At 38.2% G+C, this 26,527-nt stretch overlaps 1 protein-coding gene across 3 annotated transcripts in view; it reads left to right on the top strand.

The window, feature by feature from the left end:
* PPP1R3A (protein phosphatase 1 regulatory subunit 3A) overlaps positions 1 to 25,791 on the top strand; it is a 34,914-nt gene extending 9,123 nt beyond the window's left edge. Inside the window, exons 2-6 of one of the 3 annotated variants that reach the window (XM_054056742.1) lie at positions 11,957 to 12,015; positions 12,127 to 12,263; positions 14,492 to 18,190; positions 19,043 to 19,106; positions 25,160 to 25,791. In XM_054056742.1, the coding sequence (XP_053912717.1) occupies positions 11,957 to 12,015; positions 12,127 to 12,263; positions 14,492 to 17,041 (2,746 nt within the window). In that variant the 3' untranslated portion in view covers positions 17,042 to 18,190; positions 19,043 to 19,106; positions 25,160 to 25,791. Of the gene's footprint in view, positions 1 to 11,956; positions 12,016 to 12,126; positions 12,264 to 14,491; positions 18,284 to 19,042; positions 19,107 to 25,159 lie in introns of all 3 variants that reach the window. The other 2 variants (XM_009566656.2, XM_054056744.1) reach the window with 2 other exon arrangements.
* Positions 25,792 to 26,527: the final 736 nt, after the last annotated feature.

Here is a 26,527-nt window from a genome sequence, read left to right as displayed (position 1 = left end):
TGTCGAGGGATTTATGTAATTTTCTGACCAGTGTGTGTGCAAAACAGCTATGTTAAAAGGCTTCTGAACTGTTTTCTTTACAACAATGCTATGTGCATGTCGTAAAAAGGTGCGACAATCATGACAGAGTTATAAAGATGTTTGATAAAAGTTGCAATCTTCCTGTTCATAGATTCTGTAGCTTATTTTGAGATATAATTTATTATGCATGGGGTTTTCCGCAGTATTTATACCTATGGTCATGAGATTTCAGGATAGATAGGGCTGTATTAAGGATTTGAGCCTGGCACCAAATTTGTGTTTGGCTCATAGTTCAGTCTGTATGACACTAAAATCTTCAAATAGACAGATACACATCTACATATATTTTTTAAAAATAGTACAATTGTTTTGCCATTAAAACTCAAGGTCTTTTTTAATGAGCTATAAAATAAAGACTAATTTCTTGGGACCCTGTTTGCTTTGAGGCTATGATTATTCTCATCCCAAACCAGGCCAATGCATTTTGTTCTGTGCCACCTATGTCCCTGCTTCAATCATAAACTAAGACTGAAAAATGAAAATAGTAGTAATTGGAAAATATAATCCCCTGGATAGCACCAATCCAATAATCTTAATAAAAATAGGTTTATTACAAACATTGCCTGAACCCTACTGGGAATTATCTTTTCAGAAAAAAACACTCAAATTCCCTTAAAGCTTCTCTCTTGATCAATTGTACCCCTTGACACTATTAATCATCATACTATATACTGCTTATTCTGAGCATCTTTTTCCATTTCACTTTCCAAACTCCTTTTCTAACTTCTCCTTCTTTAGAAGTTACAGGCAGTCCTTTATTGCCCTTTTGCAGGCTCAACTTTACTCCTGTTTTGTGTCAGTCTCTTTTGTTGAGATGACGAAAACTAAGTAGCATTTCCTTGAGAGGGGAAATATATTCTTTTCCACAGATTTCACACATTGAAGAAGAGGTTCTTAGTGCTCCATTTTTTGCGCAAAATGCTCATGAAGATTGTGAGACTGACTTTTCTGATAATGCAGTCTTCTATTTACAGCATAGTTTCAAGATGGTAGCTGCAGATCAAGACATACTATCGTGCTAATATCCTCACCTACAGCTCTAATGATGAGCGGGTCACTCCATTTCCCTGCCTCTATCCTCTGTGTCCTGACTATCAACAAGGGAGCTAATTAGTGTCAGTCCTGTTATTTTGGTGACACCTATTTACTAAGAACTAGATTGAGCTTTCTTTAACACCGCTGATAGTTGAAGGTCATATAAGAAAATCAAGCTCGTCTAGATTTGCAATAAGAGCTCTGATTTTACATACAGCTTCATTCTAATAGGATCACTTGTAATGGCATAATATTTTAAAATGTTAATCAATACTATTCTACTTGATGTTCACACAGCTATTCATTTATGGCTGCTGATTTTCTTTGCAGTTTTTAGTATAATTTCTGAATCTCACCCTGTGTAATCTCAATCAATTTGGAATCTAACAATTTAATTTAAATTATTGTTTTCTGCATTGTTTAAATTAAATAATTTTTCTGTTGTAGTTTTGTTTTTTAAATACCTTCTGAAGAAATTAAATGTATAAACAGAAGGCAATGATACTGCCACATATGACATGAATAGCATCATTATGGCTTAGGCGCATATGACATCTCCACAAGGAGGGATAACTTGAAGCTGAAGTACTCTTAGGTAGGAATTGGTCATATTTTCAGGTACAGTCATCTGGCAAGTAGAAATTTGAGTGTGTGTGTGTGTGAGGAGCCCAGAACTGAGGGACGGTGCTCACTGAGCTTCAGTTGCCCGCTGCTGTTGTTGTCAGCATGGACAGCAGTGCTCCATTCTGTGCTCAGACCACTTTCTCCAGTCTTGCTCTCTTTGTAATTTGTGCAGCTTTCGGTTTCAGCCCTGCCTAAGGTCTAGCTCCCAGGACCCGGGATTTTATAGAAGGCAGTTATTTCGGCCTGAGGACACAGCCAGCTGCCCAGGTCCACAGCCCAACACCTCCCTGAACTTTGGTCTGGCACACGAGGTTTCCAACACAGCTCTGATGCATTAAGATCAGCTTCTCTTAACAACATGTAAAATCCTGAAAATGACTCGGAGCATTTCCGTGAAAGGTAGTACAGTTGAGTACCTAGCTTCCTCGCAACTTTCTTTCACGGCCACTTTACTGCTTCCCCTCCCCTCAATGGATTTGGCACTTTGGAGGTCACACATCCTGCAGTGTTGGCACTGACTGCCTTTTCCTCTTTTGCTCTTTTGCTTTGCTGCTGCTCACTTAGTATTTTTCTTGCAAACCCTGGATGGACTTTCCTCAGTTCTGGTCTTACATGACCAGTCATAATCCTGTGTCCAATTGTTTAGAGCTCACCCTGGGGTCTAATGTTTTAAATTTATGTCATTTGGTTTCATCCCTATGTCCTCTCTTAAAAGCACAGAAGACAATTTAATTTTCTCATGCAGTAATGTTACTTTTCTTGTATTTTCTTCATGTCTATGTATTCTATCGCAACATCTTCTTGTACGGTGCACATCTTTTTTATGCACCCCAGTCTTCATGTGCTGCAAATCTAGTTTGAATGATTGAAATTCTTTAGCAACCACAAAAAATGCATTTAGACGATTCCTAAGAAAAAAAATGTATTCCTTTAATTTCTACCAATTTCTTATCAATACCTTTACGTACAAATTGTTTTAAAGATAAGCTATTCTTATCTAATGATTTCTAGGAGTTTAAGACTGCCTCAGCAGGAGTTGCTGAGAGATGAAACTTCTAATGATGATTTAAAGCAGTGAAGTGTGTAGGCTGAAACTGAAATAATTATTGCTGTAACCCTCTAAGCACTCTGAGTTCCTCAAGAGAAAATACTTTGTTCAGAACAGACCCTGAACAACAAAATGCTAAAAAAATAAAATACAAAAAACCCCAAACCCTTGGAGCAGGATGATAATTTAGAACTAGAATGAGTATAATGTGAGGATGTTCTCAACAACCACTCACGAATGCATCAGACATCACAATTAAAAAGGAATAATAATTATGGCCCCATTCTAAAGTATGTAATATTCTATTCCATTCAATAAGCCATGAACACTTTAAAACCATCAGTGTAATCCACAAACCTATATTTACAACATTAAACTGGATGTTCTGCCTTTTCAATAACTGTCATCTCATCTCTATTATTTTCACCTCAGACTCTAATTGTTTCTTTTATAGGAACTAACCTACCAGTGTCCTTGGCAGTACAGTTTATGGCTCATGCATTTACAGTAATTGTTTGGGCAATTTGCCACACCATATAACAATCTTCACATCACAATCAGTTTTTACAATAAACAGCATTAGTTTTGAAAAATACAAGTGATGCATGATTCTTATGGTAGATAAAGGGCACCGAAGATGCCCTTTAGAAAGAGAAAGGAAAATGCTCAAGCCTTGAACTGCTTGAGAAAAATACTAATGTCACAATAGAGCTAATTAATTTGATGGTACAAACAAGAGGGGGAAAGGGCCTTGCATTCATTAGTGTCAATTCCAAATGAGAGCATACTGTTCATATAAATAATATTCTGCCTTCTTTTAGACAAAACGTGCAGGTAAACAAATCAGAATTAAGCACCAGTTCCTGCAATCACAATGATTTCGCTTCTTAGCATTTTTAAGGCTCTTTCTCTGCTTTAGTCACAGGGATCTCAAATCCTGGGTGCGTACAACTTGCAGGTAGAGCTGCGGACAAGGCCATCTCCTGCTGCCCACCAGCCCGGCTGTCAGGCACTACGGGCGTGGACGCCTCTGGGCATGGTACCCGTCTGCTCCTGGGAAACTGTGCCCTTAATGGCTTCTCTCCACAAGACACAGGTGGCTGCCAATAAAGATGTCCCAACACATGCAGCTCTGCTGCAGACATTTTGTAGCCTCTCAACTTTCAATAAATAAGAGGTCAGACACTGGTCTGTCAGGAGGCTGTTTGACACACCTCCAGCAGGCATCGCCTCCCGTGTTAGAAATCCGTCAGAGGTTATATAAGGAATACGCCCTCTTACGCTCATGCACGGGCTGGCAATCCTCAGCCTCCCTATCATCTCTCTGCCTCCTTACAGACCCTGGCTTGTGCCGAGGCACAGTGAGACGAGGCCTCAGGAAGCACAAAGGTGGCTTCAAGCCAAGGTTGTACCTCCCCTCCTCGAGGAAGGCTGCGAATTCTCTGGTAGCATTAGGGCTCGAGACTAGTATTTATAAGGTGATGGAAGCACGTGTGATAAAGAATCATGGAATTGTATTATAAGACTGTAACTTCAGTGATTGATAGCACAGGCATTAATTTAAATCAGTAGTAGAATTGTCCTATAGTAAAATTTATATTGAGCCTTATGGAGGTAAGGAATGATTTTATCTTTACTTGTAAAATATTTAGTTAATATATTCACTGGTAGAGATAATGTAGAACTAACTATGGAGACCTCATCAAAGGGAAGTCAAATTCTGCATTTTGGAGATCACACCGGCATCCTTGACTGCTCCTGAATCCGTTTCACGGGTTGTCATACAAAGACACAGAGGACAGGACACAATTTGGATGTAGATCCCAGAGGATGTATCTTCAGTGGTAGTCTCACCATGATAATGAGACCAGAATTAAGTTTATATTTTTAACTTTTTTTTGCATAGTACCAAGGTTGTTTTTTTTTTCCCTTCATCTCTCCATTGTTTTGCCAGCATTTTCTCCCCTGTCCCACTGGTATTTTAAAAGCAGTATACATAGAGCAATATTTCAAATGTAGTTTTTTAGGAAGCCAATTGTTATAAGGGGTTATGTTAAAAAAAAACTAATAGGGGGGTGGGGGATGGCTGAATTCTTACTTACTGAGAGTTGCAAACAGTTTAATACAACTTCAAAGCTCTGTTTAGAACTTTACAGATACATGGTCTTTCCAAAATTCCCTCTTCCTTACAAATTCATTTTTGTCGCATGACTACTGAAATTCAGAATTACATGTGGAAAATTCATTATTTAGTTTCTCAGCAATGTTCAACTAATTCAATTCCTCCAAACATTTTACAGGCTTTCTGCTTTCAATGTACACATAGAACTTTTAAAATACTTTTTTGCTGTTGCTTGTTTTTTTTTTTTTTTAAATAAATTCAGATATTTCATTCTCTACTTCCTTTTGACATGAGGTCTGCTGCTAATAATATGAAAAGAACCAAACCAAATTGCCAGCCCTTCCCTCCTCCGTGGGGTTACAGTTCTGAACAGGATGCCTCTTTGGCTCCAGTGACATCTCAAACTGGAGCACTTATCTGCACTAATTTGCTTTTTGCTTTTCTGCTTATCAGTAGAATGTTGCTGGCATACTTAACTACTTCTTTTCAAAGATCTTGTGTTGTTTACATCCCAGCGGCATTATTCTTCGGCAAGGCTAGCTATTTTTGGTACTAGACCTAAAAGCACTGGCTGTATTGAAAATCCTCTCGGATTTAGAAATCTAACCTGAAATTAAAACAGAGTTACTATTTGGCTAGCAACTTCAGTCTTGCTACTTTCTTTTGTGAGGACATTTTAGCTTCACCTCAACTTCAGAGCAGAAGATGCTTGTTTTGGTTTTGAATCTACTTGAAGTAAAAACCAGAAGCATGGAAGATTTTATAAGGCCCTATCTGGATTTTTAACAAAATTGTTTTGAAAAATCTTTTCACTTCTACATGTTTTTAACTAAATATTTGAGAAAAATATTCTTTAAATACTTTAATGTCCCCATACTTCTCTAAATTTCAGAATAAATAATATACTCCCACATTTTCTTTTAAGTATGAGGTAGTATAAAGTTGTTCATGTTGCATTAATTTCAAGAATTTTACAGGTACACTTTCATCTCTCTGTACACTAACAATTTTAATTTTTTTTTCACATTCTGTAGAATAAAAAGCTTGTGATTAAGTATTAAGTTCTAGCATAAGTGGATATAACACAGAACGATGCAAATGTTGCTGCAGGCTATACAAACATACAGACACAACTTTTGCCAAATATTGGTGTGTGAATTAAACCCACAACAAGCTATAACAACCTCACCCATTATGAAGAGATTAGTAGCTCCTGGCTATAGTCCCAAACCTATTTCAGACCACACCAAAGCACCTGCTGTTTCACAGTGAAATGTGTGCCCCTGAAAGCATAACTCTCAGTGTATATAGCTGCATAGAAGCATTTAAAATAGGGCTGGACTGGGACTATGGGATTGTGAAGTCTTATCCCTTGGGAAATATGTTACACAATCCTGTTCAAAAAAAAATATCCGTGTTTCCACACCGAGACCTTCTCAGCTTCTTGTTCCTGGTACTTACACTGAAAAATTACAGGATCTACTTTTGAATGCTTACAGATCTTAAGTTTCCACAACAAATGTTTTTGTGAACTCTATCAATATGTTAACAGAGTCTTGTTTCTTCATATCTTTTCTGCCTCCTCAGTGTTTACCCCTTTGCTATATTAATAGAAGGCATTTGTTTGTCCTCTCATACTTTATTTTGCTAGGCTGAAAATAGAAATACTCAGTTTGTCTCCTTAGTTAATATAGATTTTTCATCCTGCCAGTTGTAGTCATCTTCTGCATCTGTTCCAGTTTGAATTAATCTTACTTGAACAAGGTACACAAATGTTCCAGAGGAGTTCTTACTAGTGCCTGGTGCCATGACATGAATATTTCTTGGAAATCTTTTATCACTGGGAATACCTTCACTGACACATTACTGCAGAACTCTGTTTGCCTTGTTGCTCTGGCCATCTCATACTGGTGACTTTGAAATGTTTTCTGCCAAAAACAAACTCAGATTTTTCTTGCTTGTCTGTTTCTTCCAGTTTCTGAGCCCTCATTTTGTGGCAGAAACTCTTTCTAATCCCTAAATGTATAACACAGCATTTTGTAATTTTGAATGTCATTCCTTATCTGTTATTCTGATCCTCCAGGCCACCCATTTCTTTCAATTCTCCTCTGTGTTGGTGATGTCTCCCAACTTCCTATCTGCCGTGGATTTAATTTAACTTTGACTTTTTGTGCCCTGGTCTGTAATAACATGACTGAGTAAGTCTGATTACACAACTGGTCCTCTCCAATTCCCCAGCGATACTTGCCAGCTCCACACAGCCCAGCTCATGGGGCACCACTGGCACTGAGCCTCTCTCCCACTGCCTAGGTCTTGTACTCATCTCCCTCTTCTCCAGTTTAATTAATATATTTCCCATGTGGCTGCACAATAAAAGCTTTCATGAAGTCCAGAGAGATTTGATAACTGATCTTTAGACAAGGGAAATATAGTAATCTTATCAAAGACAGACATTATCAGGTGAGTCTGGCATTTTTTATGTTATTTTCCATTATCTGTATTTATTCTCTCATTTAAGTTTTGTTCTAAATCTACTGCAAAAACTTTTTTAATTCACTTGGGCCTATATTTGCCCTGACACTACTTCTCTTCTTTTTCCTAGATTTAACTACTGCTTTTCCTATTCTTCTGATACTGTTGCAGTAGTATGAGAACCAATTTGATAATTTGAATAGCAAAGATTTTAAGCCAATGTATGATTTCCTCCATTGAATGTCTCGGTATTTTGGGTTGGAGACTATCTGCTCCTTTTAATTGGAGCATATTTAAGCACCAAGTTCTGCTTCCAGACTGGATGTAATAACATCACTTTTGGTATATCTGTTCCTGTCAGTTATGCCCTGAAAGATCTTTGTTCCTATAAGATTCTGCCCTACTACTAGCACTGTGGTAGAAAAGTTTAGGAGAAGTGTTTTGATTGTGGGATTATACATATTGCCTAAAATCATGATCAAACTTCACTGGTGCAGTATACGTACCAGCCCTTCCTGAAGTCGAACAGATATGGTTTATTGGCTAAGTAATTTTTTTTTCTTGTCACTTATAAGTTGTCTACTCCTCACATCTTCAGGATTTAACATTTTTCTCAGTTTATCAATCCAAGTCCACATAACTTTGGGACTTCTGAACTCCTATGCATGACATCCATCAAATTTTAAATTCTCAGTCCTATGAACTTTTTGCTGATATTCCCATTTGTTCTTTCTAAATGCAAAACTGTAGTGATTACCTGTTTTCATTCCTGCTTTCTTTTTATCACTCAGTCCAAGCGAATGATAATTCCATCAAGAATGAATCATATGAACATAAGTATTTTTTTGAAGCTGGTAGAAATTCTTAAGTTCCTGATGTAATTTATGAAGATGTGCCCCATTCAGCTAAAGGATAAAAAGCAACTGAGCTTCTGCAGGTATACAGGTACTTATGCAGGAGGGGAACTGAATCAGCTGATATAATGGATTTTTCTATCTCACATTGTTGTCAGAATGCTTGGATCACTTAAAAATAAAAAGATTTTTTTTAAACACAATTTTATCTCTCACTACACAATGTAGGCATATTTAGACCACCCTCCAGAACACAGTGAGAAAATCTATTTATAAAACAAAAGATTAATTAATATTACAATATGCTCATGGAATTTTGATAGTGAGCTAGGAAATTTTCAGAGAAATATGGAGAAAAAATGATCAGTCAAAAATCTTACTAACTTGACAAACACGTTCTAATTGCCACTGTTTGATGAAGGAGCTAATTCTTATTGGATATTGGGAAGTGTTTCAGTCTTTAGAGTCTACATATGTTTTTGAGATTGTTCTGTGGTTGTATGCAACTGGAGTCTCAGCATCTTCATATCACTTCTTAGACTGAAGTAGTGCTGTTAAATGACTATTGTTTTATGCTTCTTCTGGTTCTCAAAGACTACAGTATCAACACCACAACTTAGGGTAATTTTAGATTTCCCACTGGAATAATTATGTGAGCACAGATATTTCTGATGTAAAAGTAAAATAAGGAAAATAGCTGTTATTCTGACTTTCCCTATACTCAGGTGTTTGCAGGACAGGTATGCACAAATAATGGGCTGTAAACCAGAAATCTTTAGAAAATTCAGTGCAACATGCAGGAGGTTATGTTATAAGCCCTGCCATGTGGATCCAGAATGTGAGGCTGCATTGTCATTGCTGTTCATTACCCATGTTGAAGTTGTGAAAAGAAACTTACAGACGGAGGCTCCAGATGGTACTAAACAAGATTTAAGGACAAAATCAGCTCTAATCACAGCAAAAGCAAAACTGAGAGTCTTGGGTCGCACACTGTGTGTTACAGTCCCAGCCACTAAAAATCAGTATCTACATTGCAGTTTGAATTTAGAGTTACAAATTGAGATTCACTCAGCTACTTTCCACTATCTAAAACTTATGGTTCTGGCCTAAGGCAGCCACTATACGTTCCCTTTACGTGATCAGTCTCCTTCGGAGGCAGAGAAGAACCTTTGGAGGCCGTGTCACTCCATCTCACTCATGATATCCATGACAGGGGGAACAAATCTCCCTTCAGACATGTTAATCTCTTCCCAGTGATGATGGAGTTCATGTACACAACTGCCTGAGCACGAGCACTGAGAAAACTAAGGCTAGATAAGGTAAACTCCATCCTGGCACATGCCTGTAAGCATCCAGCTTCAAGCAGCTTTATACCTGTTCACTTAAAAGTTGAGTAAAATAGTTACTACTCCTTAGGATCTTTATTCAAAGACCACGTCTATCTTTAACGCTGAAGAGCTATTAGTCAAAACCAAAAATTACCACTGGATAAAGAACATAGGGACAGAATTTATTTTCTCTTTTCTCCAAGGAATGATGAGTAAGCTAAAGAGTAAGGATTCTGTTTGTACATCTGAATTTAAGAGTAGCAGGCAAATCTGCCCTCCAGTTTCTCCTCAAATAGTCTGCAACCTGGTAACTGGGGTAAATTTTGGGTGTGTATGCAGTGAAGTTCTTAATCACATCAGGGTGTGATAGAAGCTGAAAGTGCCACTGCATTTTGAATGTAGGGTCTGGCTCCCAGCAGACTGTTATGTTAGATAAGGGCATCAACATCTCCCCTTCTTCTGGGAATGCTTCTTGAAAGAAATATGTGTCAAACTCTATTCGTTTAAGAAGTTGATAAGGGCCCCTGCTGGCAGCAAAGGATGCCATCCCTGCTTCCCAAAAGTTGCATCCACATGGCTGAACACTGCAGGTGGCCAGCTACATTCAAAGAAAAGCTTTGAGACACTCCTTTTTTGTCCCTTGGTAGAAGGTTCCCTGCTGTGTCCATGTAGTTTTGGGATCATTATTTTGGGGTGACTGATTCAGCTCATGTGTTATACATGTCTAGCTCCTAATCTGGGTCTTTTGCAGTCACCCTATTAACACCTAAATGCTTTAACACATCTGTCTCATGGTTAAGCCCCAACCTACAAAGTGTCTAGGCTCATGGAAGCAGGTGGGTAAAAAAGATTGAAAAGGGCAGAAGAAAGCAGAACTAGATGTAGCATCGAGACATACGAGCATTAAAAAAAAGAATAATGATGTCTAAATAATAAGCAGTACTGATTTACCTTAAAATCCCTGCAGACCTACTGAAAATAAGAGCTAGGCTCTGTCTGACTTTCAGTATGAAATGCAGATTATAGCAACTGCTGGCAGGGCAAAGTACAACTTGTTGTGAGTAGGAGAGTGAGAAACATGCAGAGGCTCTGCATGTACCAGAATTCAAGAGTGACGTGACATTCGTATAGACAGCACGAATAGTCAGTATTATTGCAATTAATCGTGAAAAAGAACTGTTGAGAGAGCACTATATAGTGTGCTTCAAGGACAGTTTCTAAAAATAGAAGTCCAAGAGGAAATTTAATAGGGCAGTGCATTTTATTCCAAGTATTTGCCTACAAGATTCTTCCCTTGAAGTATCTAATGGTGGCCAGCATCAGAGATAAGATGCAGAATGCTGGGATCTTCTGTCTGCTTCAGTCTAGCAATTCCTATATAGGCTGGATTTTAAAAAGTTGGTGACAGTCAGTGTCTAGGTTCTTTTAACAGAGTATAAATTTAGCATCCTCCCTCTGAATTAGGCATTTAGATGACAGAGTTAATGTTATATCAATTCAAATGAAAGACGCTAGGAGAAAATAGAAGGGGAAAAGATTAATATTTGAAAATTAGAAAGTAATTTTCAGTAACAGGTGGACGGCTGGTTGAAAAAAGCATAAATTAAGACCTACAGGAAAAAAATTGCTCCTCATAGAGAAGTCATTAAAAGTGATATAATTTACATTTTACGTAAGTGACATTCTTCTTTATTTTTTTTTCCCTCCTTTCTATTAAAGGTTACATCCCCATAAGCATGCAATTCAAACTGCTATCACTTTGATACTGACGAGGACCGTAGGCACTTAGCATCTCTCTGTAGGTGTTTGTTGTGTTGGACCTGGCCTTTGTTTTCACAGCCAGAAAAGCAACAGAAAAATTGTACCAGCTGCAGGGAAGCAGAATTCGTTCCTGCCAGCCAGGCATAGTTTAGCAACAGGATTTATACTGTATACACACAGGGAGAATCTTTTGATTTATTTCAGGTAACAAAGATGTCTTTTTCCAGCAATCTCTGTATTCATACAAATACTTGAAAAATATAAGCATGAGAGAGGTCCAGTCTGCTGGACACATATATGCTTCAGGACCCTTTCCTGACCCCAAGGTTATGCTGTCCTCCTACTGACCCATCTAATCACCTTTGTGCTGCTTTCTCAGGAAAGGTCTGGGAAAACCCATCAGCTTTGCAATGTAATCTGAAGGTCAACACATTTTCATTTTCTTGGCCAATTCTTTCATTGACCAGGTCATTCAAATATATCTAAATTTTAGAAAGCTGTTATTTTCAGAATTTCAAACCACATTCAGAATTTTGTGTAATTAATTAGGAGTCTTTGCAGCTGAGTCTAAGAGGAATTAGAACAACATTTTTTGCAAAATAACAAAGGAAGTGTCTTTTTTGTTTAACAGCAAAGAAGAAATATTGGCAACGTCTGACGATGACACATGGAATAATTCAAGGACTTCAGGTACAACACTTGGTTTAATTAGTTCTTGCTTACTGCACAAGTTAATTAAAAAAGGTAGTATAACAATCAACCTCATGGAAATATTCAAGTATATTTTTGTTAACTCTTCAGACACAAACATCCCAGAGATTGTTTATTCACAAGCAGAAGACAAAGACACCAAGTCAGCTAATGAATATCTAAAAGATAAAAATGCGGAATACAACCAGGGTGATCATGAAGATGATGAAAAAGAATTAGAGTTGCTGGTAAGTGTTATACAATTATATCTACAGTATTAAATGATATGAATCCATTTACGCTTCAAAGCTGGTGAAACGTCCCCTTTTAACAGAGCTGACTGATGTACTAATTTACAAATGTAAAACCTTGGTCTGTACTTTCATTGAATCTCTAACTGATTCAACAATAGAAGGTCCTTTGATTTCAGTATAGTGCATCAACTTTTTCTAGTATTAAATTAATGACTTCTCCCTTTTACTTCTTTACCAGAGGCTCTATATGACAGTTTGAAGGAATTAGAAGAGTAGCATTTAAAAAAATCTCTCCCTAGTCTCTAGGATGGCAATATCCTTAAATAAATGCTTTATATTTGGTAAAATTCTTATATTTATGGGACTGTTTGCTCTTGGAGTATTTCAAAGGATAACTATGTAACATGCTGTATGAGCAAAATAAATATATATATTTATATTAGCAGATTTTTCTATATCAGTATTTGACATTAGATTTGTTATAATAAATTTCACACTCAGTGAACATTCAATCTATTTGGATTTGTGTGTGTGCATGTGTGTGTGGTTTGGCTTGCAGTTTTCAGTATGAAAGAAAAAAAGGCAATAAATGAGACACGAACAGCAATCTATTATTCTCAGTGTCTGTTCTCAGCTCATATCATTTGGGCGCATAGATTCATAATCATAGATTATAATAGCTATCACCTGTGAAAATGTGAATGCTGAATCAGACAGGAGAGAAAGATGAGAACCAATCTTTTTTTTTTCTTATTGATAGAGAGAGAATAAATTTCCCTTATTTGAATATATTTTTTCTCGTCTTTTACTAAAAAAAAAGTTGAAAATTGTTGCCTATTGTGGGACCTTTCACTGCCTGAAAGTCAGCATCACCCTTTTTTTCTTTTAAATTGCGAAACATAAAAAGGAGAACCTCTAAAATCCCTTGTTGTTCTCAATCCACCCTATTACAAAAAACAGGATCAAATATAACCGTTTGTTTATCAATTGCCGGATTGTCCATACAATAAATGAAGGGGGAGCTATAATTTAGATGTTAATTTGCACTATGCACTCTTTAATGAATTAAACAATGAAGGCTTATAATAGATGGAAATACGACCAAATCTTTGAAACGCACAGGCATTGGCTGACAAGACAGCTGTGCAGTTGACAAGTAACATGAGCCTTATGTGAGAAGAAGGGGAAATCGTAAGATTTGCATATAATTATTGAGATCATGCAAATGTCAGTTATGAGGAGGGGAAAAAAACACAGGCATCTCACTGTTAAATCCTGACAGTTGGCATCACCGAAGAACTCAAATACACTTGAGCACTGGTTGGCAGAGGGTCATTAAAACAGAATTTGCAGAGACATTAGCTCCCTCACTTTTCTTTGAGTGACGTTTTACTATTAATAGTTTGCAGAGGCTTTGCAGAAAACACATTAATAAGAGAAACTGTAATGGGGGTATCTACAGCAAGTGCAAATGCATAAAGGGGTGCCCAAGCAGCTAGCCTCTAATTGATCAGCTAGTGTTATCAGTGTGACTATGCTAAAGTGAGAGGAGAGTGCAGTGACAAGCAGGCATAGCTGAATAATACAATATGATATTTGGGAGCTAGGAGGGATAGTGATTAGTTTCTGGCCTTTTACTTCACTAATCTCATTTCCAACTCATGTCTTACCAGATTGTCTAAAAACAGTCTGGTTTGAAGCCTGTAAAATGGTCCCTGAGAGAAATGAAGCAAAGATAATCCTTACAGTATTTGTCAGTGTGAAATGTGTCTTTGTTTTACTGGACAATACTGTACATTACCAGGCTTTGATGTACTGTATCAATGCCCTCATTTAAGCACCAATTCTCCCCCCTTCTCCCCGCCACCTCCCTCTCTCCAAACCTAGAACCAAATGTGTAGAGAATGAATTACCCTCCCTTTAAGGAATATTCTCTTCAGATTTAATTTGTATAAAATGCACTAGCAGCTTACTGAACTCATGAATAAAGAGAGAGGGTTCTGAATGCTACTTTATTTCCTACTCCTTTCAGCACCACCATAAAGCTCATTACCTATGTTAAAAAATACATACAATGCAAATTTTGCAAATGGTTTGGACCACATTTCCCTAAAAGCTTTGTTACTGAAAACAAAACTTGCCATAACAAAATCCTGCCTCCTTCATTTGGCATATTTTTGCAAAGCACTTTTTGATCATTCTTTTCTATTCTATTGTTTCAGCTAAATCAGCACTTCACAGGAGCTAGAGGTACCTCTTCCAGAGATGAAAGGAATTTATACACATCAGAACCAGTTAATTTTCCAAGTGACACTGAAAGATTGGAGAAAAAGTTAACATATACAGAAAGAAGTGATGACTTGCTAAGGCACCCTGTGCCCATCAGTTCCTCATCTGAAAACACTGCACAAGAGATACGCGGAAAATTAAAAGATAAAGTTAAGTATTCCCCAAGAGATTATAATAGTCAGCCACCAGGGAAGGAAGTTACTGCTGGCTCTGTAAACAGTGGTGAGTGGTCTTTGGAACGTAATAGTACCAGTGAAAGCCTTTTATCAGCAAAATATTTTCCTGGGACAAAGCAAAATGAGGCTATTGATACTAAGGCTTCTGGCTCAGGCCAGCAAAGAGAGTGCCATGCAGATATTTCAAAGGGTGAAACAGATAGTGCCTCAGGAAGCAAGATGATGGAGAGGTTATTCATCAGTGAGGATGCTGCTGATACCTCGAAAGGGGTCTGTGAAATGAGACCAGAAATGATTTCTCCAGAGCATGATGAATCCATGCAATTAAATGCATGCATAGCAGAGACACTGGATGGCAATGCTAATCCAGCTCAGAAGCAGCAGGCACTGCAAACATCTCATCAAACTCTGGATTCATTGTTGTCAGGTGCTGATAAAAATGAGGCAAAAATCAAGATGATTGAAAGCAAAGTTCAGGTACATTTAAGAGGAGATTTATATGCCGACACTTTTGCACATGCTGGTGTCTCAATAGATTCTGCAAAAAGCCAGTATACGCAAAAAAAAGGTGTTGGTGAAATGCCAGAGAAGAACCATAACACTGGTGCAGGGAAGGAGACAAAAGTCATTGAGGTAGCAGATTTAGCACTAATCGGCGAGGAGGAAGCACCCAAGCCTTTCAAGTCACATAGAAAATGTGCTGCCAAAGCATTGAACACAACGCTTCTGTCAGCTGAGGACAACAAACAGGCACCCAAACCTGCACAAGCAGATCGGACGGCATCCTCTCTAGGGGATGAAAGAATTGCTGAAGACGTTGGGGAACACAGAGGGTTCATGAGGTTAAAAGACAGAGGAAAGTCAGACGACACAAATAAAGGAAGACTGATAGGCAACGAAAGGGAAGCAAATGCCGCAGAGCAGAGGTGGCAAGACTTGGGTAGTGAGGTTCGGTGGGGAGAGAGGGGGAACACAGTGCCTCAGAGTATGGCTTCCACGAAGGAGTTGTTTACTTGCCAGGAGGCAGAGAGTTGTGAAAAGTCTTCTGTCTCTGAGCAGAGTGTTACAGAGGAAGCAGAGGCAGGTACAGCTTATATAATTAAAACAACATCAGAAAGTGCTCCAGAAAAAATGTCTGCCAGTGAAAAAGCGGTAATTGCTAAGCTACCTCAAGAGACTGCACTAAGTGACAGGCCCACAGAGGAAAAGGAAACAGCGTTTGATACACATGAAGGGAGAAATGATGGTTCACATTATGCTCTTTGTCAACTCAACACAGTGGGTGTATTATATGACACTGAATTTGAAAAGGAATCAGTTTTAGGTATTTATAATGCACGCGTACATGAAACACTGCAAGGAGAAACGATGTCTGTATGTAATAGCAGGGAAAAACGTGCCAAAGCACAACAAGACATCGGCGATATTCTACCTGTAGGAGAAGCAGTAAAGGCTTCTGCTACAGGAAAAAAAGAAGATTTGCAGCAGGGTTTATATTCAGAAGTATTTAAATGTCCCCCAAGCACCCAGAAGCATTTATACAGTGAGGAGGTAGAAGCACTCTATAGGGAAGGAAGCCATGTTGGTACACGTCCCTATTTACATGCTAGAGCTGAAACAGAAATGCCACCTTCTGGCACAAATACTGTGCCTAGTTTCCATTATAAAAGCTCTTCAGTGGCATCTTCTGAAGGGTCCACTGTGGCAGGAGATATGGAACATCTGTATAGCCACTTGGAATTCAGAATCATTGACAAGGTTGCTGCCGAATCAGGGCACAATTTAAGTCTACAGAGTGAAATGACATGTATTAATAAAAGCCTCTCTCCTGGAGCTGGGAAAAAAGAACTAACTTCCACTTCAGACATAGTGATTTCTCAAGAAGAAAGAGGAAGAAGTACAGGTCAATGTTTCCATCAAGCAGAGGTCAAACAAGAGAAGTCACTGATGCCAGAGGTTTTAATTAGTAAACTTCCTGAAGAAGCCGGAGGGACAGGCTCTCTATCTGACCATTCAATAACTGAGGGGAATATGCTAAACTGGCTTGATGACTCACCCGAGGAAAGCCAGCACATTTCTGATTCTGCAGAATCTTCTAACCAGAAGAGCAAAGCACTTAAGTTACCTAATGAGTCTCCAGGTTTAAACCATATTGCTTGTAAAATATTTTATTTCTTCTTCTTTCTTCTATTTGCCGCAACACTCTACCACTATGATTTGATGGTTTGTCTTGCACTCTACCTGTTTTCCTTGTACTGGCTATATGGCGAAGGAAGAATAAACAAAGAGACTGTCAAGAAGGAATAACATAATTCAAGAAGGAATAATATAGTAATAATTGGTTGTCAATTGTGCTCAACATCCATGATCAGTAGTCTCCAACTCCTCCAATGCATTTTCAGTTTTAAAGAGTTTATTCATCATTAGAATCAAAGCAAGTTTTCCACAGAAGCATCTTTTTTAAAAGATTACATATAAAGTTGAGCCTTCATATAAGTAATTATACTATATAGGACCATTACATTTGGATCATTAAATACCTATATGAATATGAGTTCTGAAGCATGTCAAGTTAAAATGAAGTACAGCTGTTGCTTCTTAGCAGGATATGAAGAAGCAATGCTTCATATCTCTTCAGTAGTTTAAAACACCATTTTCTTGCATTAATTTCTTTTGCAGTAAAGCATCTTTTTTTCTGGGAGTTTTTTTCTAAGGTTTTGTGTAGTACATAACAACACAAGTAATGGTATAAAACCTTACTTGGTATTTTGGTACTGACATTGCAGTTGAACACCTAGTGTAATCATCCACTCCTCTAAGATATATGACATCTGTTGATGGGTTAATAATTTTTTCCAAAATCTTATTTCATTCTTTTGACATAGAGCTCCAGCGGTACCCTTTTGAAAAATATAAGGCTTTGACTTCAGTAACATTATGAAACTTTTGGAATGTAACTGCATAGCAGAGTAGATGTGCTTTTCCACCCTGAAAAGGCTGAAGGTCACAGCCACAGGCCTTTACCATTCACTCGTACACAAATGTTTTTGTTTTTTGTAAATGAGGACTGTGTAATATGATGGAGAATTTCACTGAACTAAGTGTTATTCAACAAAGCCCTTGAATTACATTTTTTCGTCAGTGTTGCTTGAGCACATCTATAATACAAAGCATTAAATAAATTTTACAAAGGAGTGCTATGACTGTGTTGATCATGTCTGAATTAGATTTATTGCTTTTTTCTATGACTTGTTGCCTACAGTTAAACAAACTCCAACAGAAAACACAGGCCACAGCCCTGGCTTTGAGTAAGGCTGTTTTGTGTGGTTGGGCTGAAGCAGAAAAGCCTGGTTTCCACACTAAGAAGAGCCCAGAGAGATTCTGTGGAGCAGGAATCCCACGGGGCAGGCACACTGGCTGCTCTGCTGTTCCAGCATCACTGGTCTCCCACATAAGGTAATGCCCAAATTTTGTACAGAGAGAAAAAGAGAAACAGGTCGTGTTGTGCTTCAGCCATTTGCCAGAAGATGGTCTCAAATGCCGTTAAAGGTAATACGTTAAAAAAAGCAACAAGGCTCATAATATTATTGTATCCCTAGAATATAAGAAGGAAAAAGAGTTGTTTAAGCTATAGTTGTTTCCCTCTACTCATTGCCACTGTGAATTACTATGTCAACCGTGAAAGATTTGGTTGCAGTGTATGGCTGGAGCTACGTAATAGTGAAGTCATTTAGTTGTTAGCTTAGCTCTGAAATAAATATTTTAAAGTAGATTTAAAGTTTATTTCCATGTTTCAAGATGTCAGAAGACTGCTACAGTAGTCACCCTGGCATTCCTATTCCCCAGGTGGCCAAAACTTTGGAGCACTGTGGAAGTGGTGCATTCAGTGGTGTGAGCAAATGGGTGGGTGATCTACTGTTGATGTGTGTTCTGATGGCTGGATGGTTTGACAACGATTCATAGCAATCTATAAATGATTTATAGTGATGGGCTAGAGGCAGTAAGATGGAAGGCTGAAGTTTGTAATACTGGTGCAGATGTTCAAAGGTTCAAATCTATCTAGGAGCTAAATGTTCATTGAGATGAAGAAATTAATTCTATAAGCCTTAGGAGCTCGATCCAATAAAAAGCTTAGGCTTAAACTTAGAGCAGGATTGAGCTTGAATCTGTGTAAGTCCAAAATAATGGCCTTGAACACTTCTTTACTTGGAGACCACAAATTCTGAAAGCATCTAGCCTTTTCATGATGTTTATAGTCACTTTTTTAAAAAGGATGACATTCCCTGAGTTTTGCTGGTTTTCTCTCAGCAGTGTGACAAGTCACTGGTCTAAGTGGTTCAGGATTTCAGCCTCACAGGAACAGAGACATCAGGTATTGCTTCACTTCCAAGTACAGCAGAAACTCTCAAGTAGTGTCTAATCTGTTATGACAGGATCAAGGTCCTCAGAGGACTAAAAAGGTGAAGAAAGTACCCTGCATCTTTCTTGCTGAAACTGTCACCATGCAGTTAAGTACCAGACTCCTGGGCCAGGGAGAACAAAAACATAAGGCATATTTCAGTCTAATTGTTAAAACCACAATACCAGAAAAAAGTATCTTTGCAGTTCCAAGTTCAAAGCCTTTTTCAATCTAATTTACCCCATAACTCTTGAAAGTACATTCAGAGCAAGGACCAAAACCTAGGTTCCTCTACTGTTAGGTAAATGCTCTATTCACTAAACCACAGAGTTCAAACCCATGTTTGAATATCTTCAGCTTTACCAAACATGGGCCTTTTGTCCAGCAGCAAGTACTTTAACCATTACACTGCTGTTGATGTTAGAAGGATATGGTCCCCAGGGTTTGGAAATACCTCTGTGCATAGGTGGCTTCCTACTTTCTCAACTGAGTTATGCTGGAAGTGGTTCTCTGCTCAAAATAATAGCTACTTTTCTTTCCATTTGAGGCTATAGACTCTCATTTACAACTCGCATCCCAGGGGGCTTCTTCTCCTAGGACTTTGGTCCAAAAAGAAACATGTAATGTCTATTTTTTAGATAAATCTTAATCAGACATACTCCAAATGCTTAAGCATTTGACATAGCTAAATAACTTTAAATATCTTGGACAAAGGCTTTATCGCAAGTAGAGTTGAGCAGTTCAGCAACCATGAAAATGAAAAAGTCTGGTTGCAGTTTTTTGTTGAATCTTGGGGACACCAAGGAGTATGCATTTTGAGGAACATTTTGTCTGCTTGTTTTACCTGGGAGCCATGACAATCTGGAGTCATGGGAACCTTTGTGTGGTGGTCCTCTGTACGTAAATGAGCATGTTGAAAGTGGTTTCTTTCATGTTATTTAATGCAAAATATTTGGTTACTTGTCAAAGATTCACCTCTGCTGATTGGACAGAAGGAAAAGAGGTCAGAGATAATTGATAGGCCCAGGAGTACAGGTGGAAGAAAGTCGTTGACTTGAATCAGTCTCTGGAGAATGTCAGAAAAATGTTACAGAGAGCCCAGGAGAGTCAATATGACCTGCAAAAAGCATAGAGGGGATAAATAGAGAGGATCTATTAATACAGACATTCATTAAAAAGTAGTGGGCTTTTAGGGTGTGTCATAATATACTTCAAACAGTTGCTAATTAACAGCTGAAATTTAGCTAAGTTACTTCAATCTCTACAGAAAGCTAGCTTCAAACATCTGTATTTCTGTGTCCAAGAGTTCAAACATCTGGGTCTGCTGTTTTAAGACGTACAGTCATTCGGAGTTGGAATTTAAGGTAAATACTTGAATGTTAGAATAAGCATATTTCATCTACATACAAGTGGACTACTGTTAGCATTTCTCAGATTTGGAATGGGATTTTACATTCTATATTTAAGATATTTAGTCAGCCTATTGTACCTCATGATTGCAAAACAGGACTCCAGACTGATCTGTGAACACAGGTGCCTGAACTTTAAAGTACTTATGTACTTAAAACAACAAAGCAAGTAATTTTATCGTTTGATAAGCTATCTTGTAAAAATCCTCTTACTTTTATTTGTAGTATGAAAACACCCTTATAACATTGGCAAAATATTCAGCTTTTACTTATTTCAGGGAATAAGCAATGTGTTGTGCTTTTGCAATGATCCTTATTTAGCTTGCCTACAAGCCCTCAATAACATATTTCTAGTTAATACTTTCATTTCTAGTACTTTCTAGTTATTTCTTAAGGCAGAGCAACAGAAATAAGGTATGAACATATGTGACAGGCGTGTGGTCATGAAAGGCTCAACTGTGATATAATACAGATACGTAAAATAATATAGTGGGAAAAGGCTTGCTTGCATTACTACAAGTATAAGAGGTACATACATCCCATACCATGGGAGTTGTCTGCCATGGCTATTTTCTGAACTCTAAGTATAACAAATACATTAATTTCCATATTGTGGCATCTATAATCTGTTGAATTTACTTAAATCTAAATTCAGGGCAGCAGGGAGAAGACTGGGAGGAAGTTCTGTATCCAAACATCTTGCTAGGAGATAGTGAGAACAAGCCACATCATTGAGTGCCTTAAATATTTGTTGTTGCTAATTGCTTGTTGCTTCTTATCCACCAGTGAGTTTTGGCTTGACAGTAGATAGGCTAGAGAAACAAGCTGCAGACTTTAAAGGTCTATTTAATATTGGAGAGGAAAAATACGGAGAACAGTATGAACTAGATCTCTAAAGGAAGTTTAATATGGTAATATTTGCAGTCACTATACTAAATTTTAGCTGTCTAGCAGTAGCTGCATTCCTGAGTAAAACACCTAAGCTCTCAAGTCATCAAACTTACGATTGAGAATCAAATGTTTTAAATAGGGAGCTGCCAAAGTTAGAAAACCCTGATGGCACGTTTGGGTCTTAAAACTTTGCCCTGTCAGAGGGATCAGTTACGTAATGGTGGGTTGCAGTGACACGTTTTTATTAGATCAGATTCCACATCTTGAAGCTCCCTAAGCTGCTGCTTTCAGAAAGAACACTTTGCAAAAAACAATCACAGAGTTTTGGGACTGGAGAAACAAAAAGTTCAGCCCCTTAAAGTATGGATTGGAGCATTTGTCTAAGAGGGAATGATTGGATTCAATCCCTATTCCAAGAAAAACTTGTGCATTTTATGTGAAATTCTCATTAGATAAAATACATGATAAATTCTCCTTAGATAAAATACATTAGATAAAACTGACACCAAGACTTTCATGTCTCCTCAGCCAGGCCAACTTCTTAGTCTTTGAAGTTACTCTTCCAGATGTACACCAGTGCTTCACAAACTGGGACTGAAGAATTGTTCTAACCATGGAGGTATCTTACCAAAACGTTCACATGTCAAATGGCTGAGCCCACTGTGCTTTTTGAAGATCTTGATCTTATGAACTGTATTTTAAGGTCAGGCCCCTTGTGATGAAGCACAGCCAGGATTGCTTACATAGACTGGACCAAGGAACTGAGATGGTAAAACATGTAAATATCTAAAGACTGGTGGAACTTGTGGATCTCTCTCGGATCTGCAAATATGCTTAAATCCCAGTACAGTTCCACTTCAGGCAACCATATCTTTTTGTGAATCTCAGCTGAGCTTTCTAAGACCTGCAGCTTTTCTGAGAGTACTGTCTGCAAAGGAGACCATAGAGGTACATGGATAATGGTGAGACTCAGGATACTTTGCTGATCTAGGCGGTCTTGATGCTCCTGAAGAGTCAGAGTTGAGGTGGTAATCCAAAGCTCTAGTATTCTTTGGGTATCAGGGGAGATTTTTTTGACCAAAACTACGTATGCCTGGATGAGGACAGAATTTGTGCAACAGGGTGAGTAGGTTGAAGAGAACAGATAATTTCTGCATTCTGAGCAGGCATGAACTAGGTGAGCTGAGTCATTTAATGAGTGAGTTTTGTATGACTTGGAGGTACATACGAGATGTATGCATGTCTACGTGTATGGGTGGCACCAGGAAAAGTGGATGGAAAGATGAGAACTAGATTTCATATATGAATGGAGAAGAAACAATAAACAGAATGGCTAATTGGAAAGTTTCTTAACAGCATTCTCAAGAGACATGAAAGTTTAATAAGTTCTGAGTAGGCTGGACAGATAACACAAATACAGTATTAGCTATATAAAGTAGCAAAAATAAAAGTATATACTAACTTCTTTTTGTAATTTATCACTTACCACTTAACAGAATTACAATGGAGAATAACTTGTCCTTGACCTTAATATTTAATGATTCAAGATTGGAGCATAGCTCTGAGGACTAGAAACACAGGCTCCTTCTCAGGATACTATAGCCCTCCAGGGAGGGACAGCCTCCAGCTGGAGAAAAGAATGTGCCTTGTGGCCATTTACTCAGGTTGGTTACTAATGACATAAAGCTATGTTCATCAGGAGGAAGCAAGTGTCTATCAGCCTGTGGTTACTTGAGCAGAAATATAAACACATCCATAAATAGTTAAGCTCCTCCAATCCCTGTGTTGTCTAGTTCAGAGCCACTGAGGAAATTCTCTAATTTCTTTCAGCACACGCAGATGCAAAAGGAGATTCAGGTTCCCAGGGATGTCAGACCATGACTGTGCTTCACATAAATGTGATGACAAAGAGATCCTAGGACGTATAGACTCATAGGAGCCACTATACTGGTTATATTTACATAGAAGTTTCTTTTCCTCTGCACCAGGGGATCTTTCTGGGGCTCAGTGTGCCAACTGCTTGTGTTCCTGGCACTGCCTCCTCCAGAGGAAGACAGAAGACTGCTCCATACTTCCCTTGTGCCTCTGAAGGAGCAATGAGAACTGCCAAGGGACAGACAGTGAAAAACCCATCTTACTAATTAAGGCCCCTTTATTAGGGAGAAATTTCTTCTACTTCCAGGGCAATTGGGAACAATTAGGAGCAGCCTGAACTTTTTAAATACAGCAGTGACCTGTTTGGGGAAAGTTCCGATTAAGCCTTTAAGAAATTTCTTATTTCTCCATGCAAGCTATGCACTTGTCTTTCCCTCTCTGTTATGGATGAGCCAAAATCCGTAACTGACAGATGGTAAGGGTAAGAGGTCTCTCTCCTGTAGTTTTCTTACCTCCTTGAATGCTGTAGGCTGTTGAATGGTTTCGGGCAATTAGAAACACTAAGCAATGCTTTGACCGTCCTTCGAACTAGGTAAACCTACGGGAAATGAGCAAGCAATCACAGGGGTACTTGCTTTGTACACAACATAATTTCATGTTATCAGGGACAGAAGCCAAGATTTTGCAAGACATTAAATATGAAAGAGAAATATTGGTTGATAAACTACTGGTTTATCCATAGTGAAGTATTTGCATAAAAAAGGACCTTCTAAGTACTAACTAGAACTCTTCTACACAATTTTGTGGCACAATTTGAGTGTATAATCCTTTTATGTAATCCAGTATTTTGTAGAATTATGTCAGAATTATTAATAACCCTTTGAAAAACAGAGGGAAGAAAGGAAGAGAATGAGAGCTGGAAAAGAGAGAAAAAGCAAGCAAGCAAGCAAGCATGTGTCTGCATTGTACCATAGCAGATGAGAGATTCAGAAATAGGATAATTTTATTCTTCTGAGTTCAGGTTGAGCTCATAATTAACATGTTACTGTTCTTTAAGACATGTTGCACTCCATAAAGTGCACAAACCCAGATATGCCTTTCCATTCCTCCTACCTTGTACATTAGTAATAACAAAAGCATCGGTAGCAGAAAACTGATTGGTGAAGGTTGTGTTCCTGGGGGTAGAGGCAGTGCCTCTGTTTATCCTTGTGGGCAATGTGGGCAGGCTGCTGTGAATGCAGAGCATTTGGATGACATAGCTGGGACATGCTAGCAGCCCACTTTACTTGGACTCTGCTTCCGTGTTTCACGTGTACCCACTCATGTGACCATTATCAACCACTTAAGCCACCTGTGTTCTGGGGCACTGACATTTGCCTTCAATCTTATGATAAAGGGCATTCTAATCTGCACGTACAGTAATGCACTTTTTTAAAAATTGCACGATATATAATTTGATATAAAGAAACTTTTAAGCAAGCTGTTATTATCTTGAAATTATCAAACATTGCAAGACAAAGTGCAAGAAACTCAATACTCGGAACTGAGGCTGCGACCTTTTAGATTAGCTGATCTAGACAGACTTACACCACCTGTAGCTGTATATCATCATTTAGTGTGGACATGAAGTGAGAAGTAAACATTACAATTTTTCAAAAACTTGTTTTCTGATATGGCATAAAGCATTAGCATTACCTACAAAATTCTACAAAAGTCAAGAATTTATGAATTTAATAAGCATTGATTATAAATTAAGTTAATGACAACTGTGATCTCTTTAATTATGTCTTTAACAAAGCAGTGTTAACTCCTGACCCTGTAATGTCTATTGAATGACTTCTTTTCTGAAAGGACGGGAGCTCTTCCAGTGCTATAGATGCTGAAGATTTCATGGAGAACCTCTCTAACCACATCATTAAGAACTGCAGCCCCCCTTCATATACCTACCTTGATATCTTCACGTTTTTCCTCCTATTTGACATCAGTATCAAAGCTGTTTTCTAATCATCCTACAATTTCCCTGCTGGCATGAAGGCTCCTGCAGAAGACGTGCTGTGACTGTAGCTATGTCTAAATGATGAACTGTGGGCAAGTGGAGGCTTGGTCAGCTCATACTCTGGGTGAGCATGAGGTTGCTCTCCTGATGGGCAAAAATGGCTTAGCACACCACCAAAAGTGACCCCTGAGTTCTCTCGGCAATGAACTACTTTGAACTCCTGAGAAGGAAAGTGGTCTTTGGTTGGTACAATGTATGACACAACGAGCCCATACCTGCTTAGAGGAAAGGAGGAAATAGCTCATATATTGACTGACTAAAGCTGAAGTTGCCAAGGAACTGAATGTGTATGGAGAGGCTTAAGGTCATTCCAAGCATATTATTCCATGGATTGCAATCTGAAATATGTGAACTTCAGACAAATTCTTCACCCAGTTTTGCTCATAAAATGTTATTGACTTCATATAAATAAATAAAAAGTATAAATTGTAAGTTTCACTGCGTCATTTTGCAATGACACGTTTGCAATTTCAAGAAACTGGTTGAATTTTTCACATTGAAACTTAGAATTATTTCACTCAAAGCATTAGTGGAAAGCAGTATGAGTACAGCACGGGTGGGAAATACTGAGGGTAGAATGGGAAATAGTCTGCATTGGAGTGGAATTTGGCTCACTGCTTTGCAGCAGGTGTCTGAGATATTCATGCCTGGGATAGCATTTAACTCAGTGTTTGAACACCTCTTGGCATAACAAGGTCCAAATATTTAAGTCTAAGAAATAACAGCTGTGTTTTTAAAGGTATTAGGGTGGTGAAATTAATGAAATATGGCTAAAAAGCCTCTTAACTGACATCTTATATCCCAGTAAAAGATGTGGGATAACTTCTTATTTTGTAAAACATTTTTAGAGCAATTACTACATTACTTTGATTCTAACAAATAAAAAGATTTCAAGGCTAGGTGGAGAGGTGTAATAAAGGCGATATGATAGACGCAGATCAAGTGGGGAGAAGCACCTCTAAAACTTCCTGGCTGTTTCATCTGCAGGAAAGAAGTATTGCAGGCTGATGGCAGCTGATAGGAGCCAGAGCTCAGGGATGTGGTATGTGAGTGTCCCAGAAGCCAAACTGTTCTTTGACATCTCTTGCAAAAAAATGACCATCATTATTATGATCTCCTGCACTGCACAGATCATGGAACTTCAAATAATTATCCCAGGATAA

The sequence above is a fragment of the Cuculus canorus genome, chromosome 1 (genome assembly GCF_017976375.1).
Source record: "Cuculus canorus isolate bCucCan1 chromosome 1, bCucCan1.pri, whole genome shotgun sequence".
In the NCBI taxonomy this organism is placed as follows: Eukaryota; Metazoa; Chordata; class Aves; order Cuculiformes; family Cuculidae; genus Cuculus; species Cuculus canorus.
This window is presented reverse-complemented; position numbering and strand designations above follow the sequence as displayed.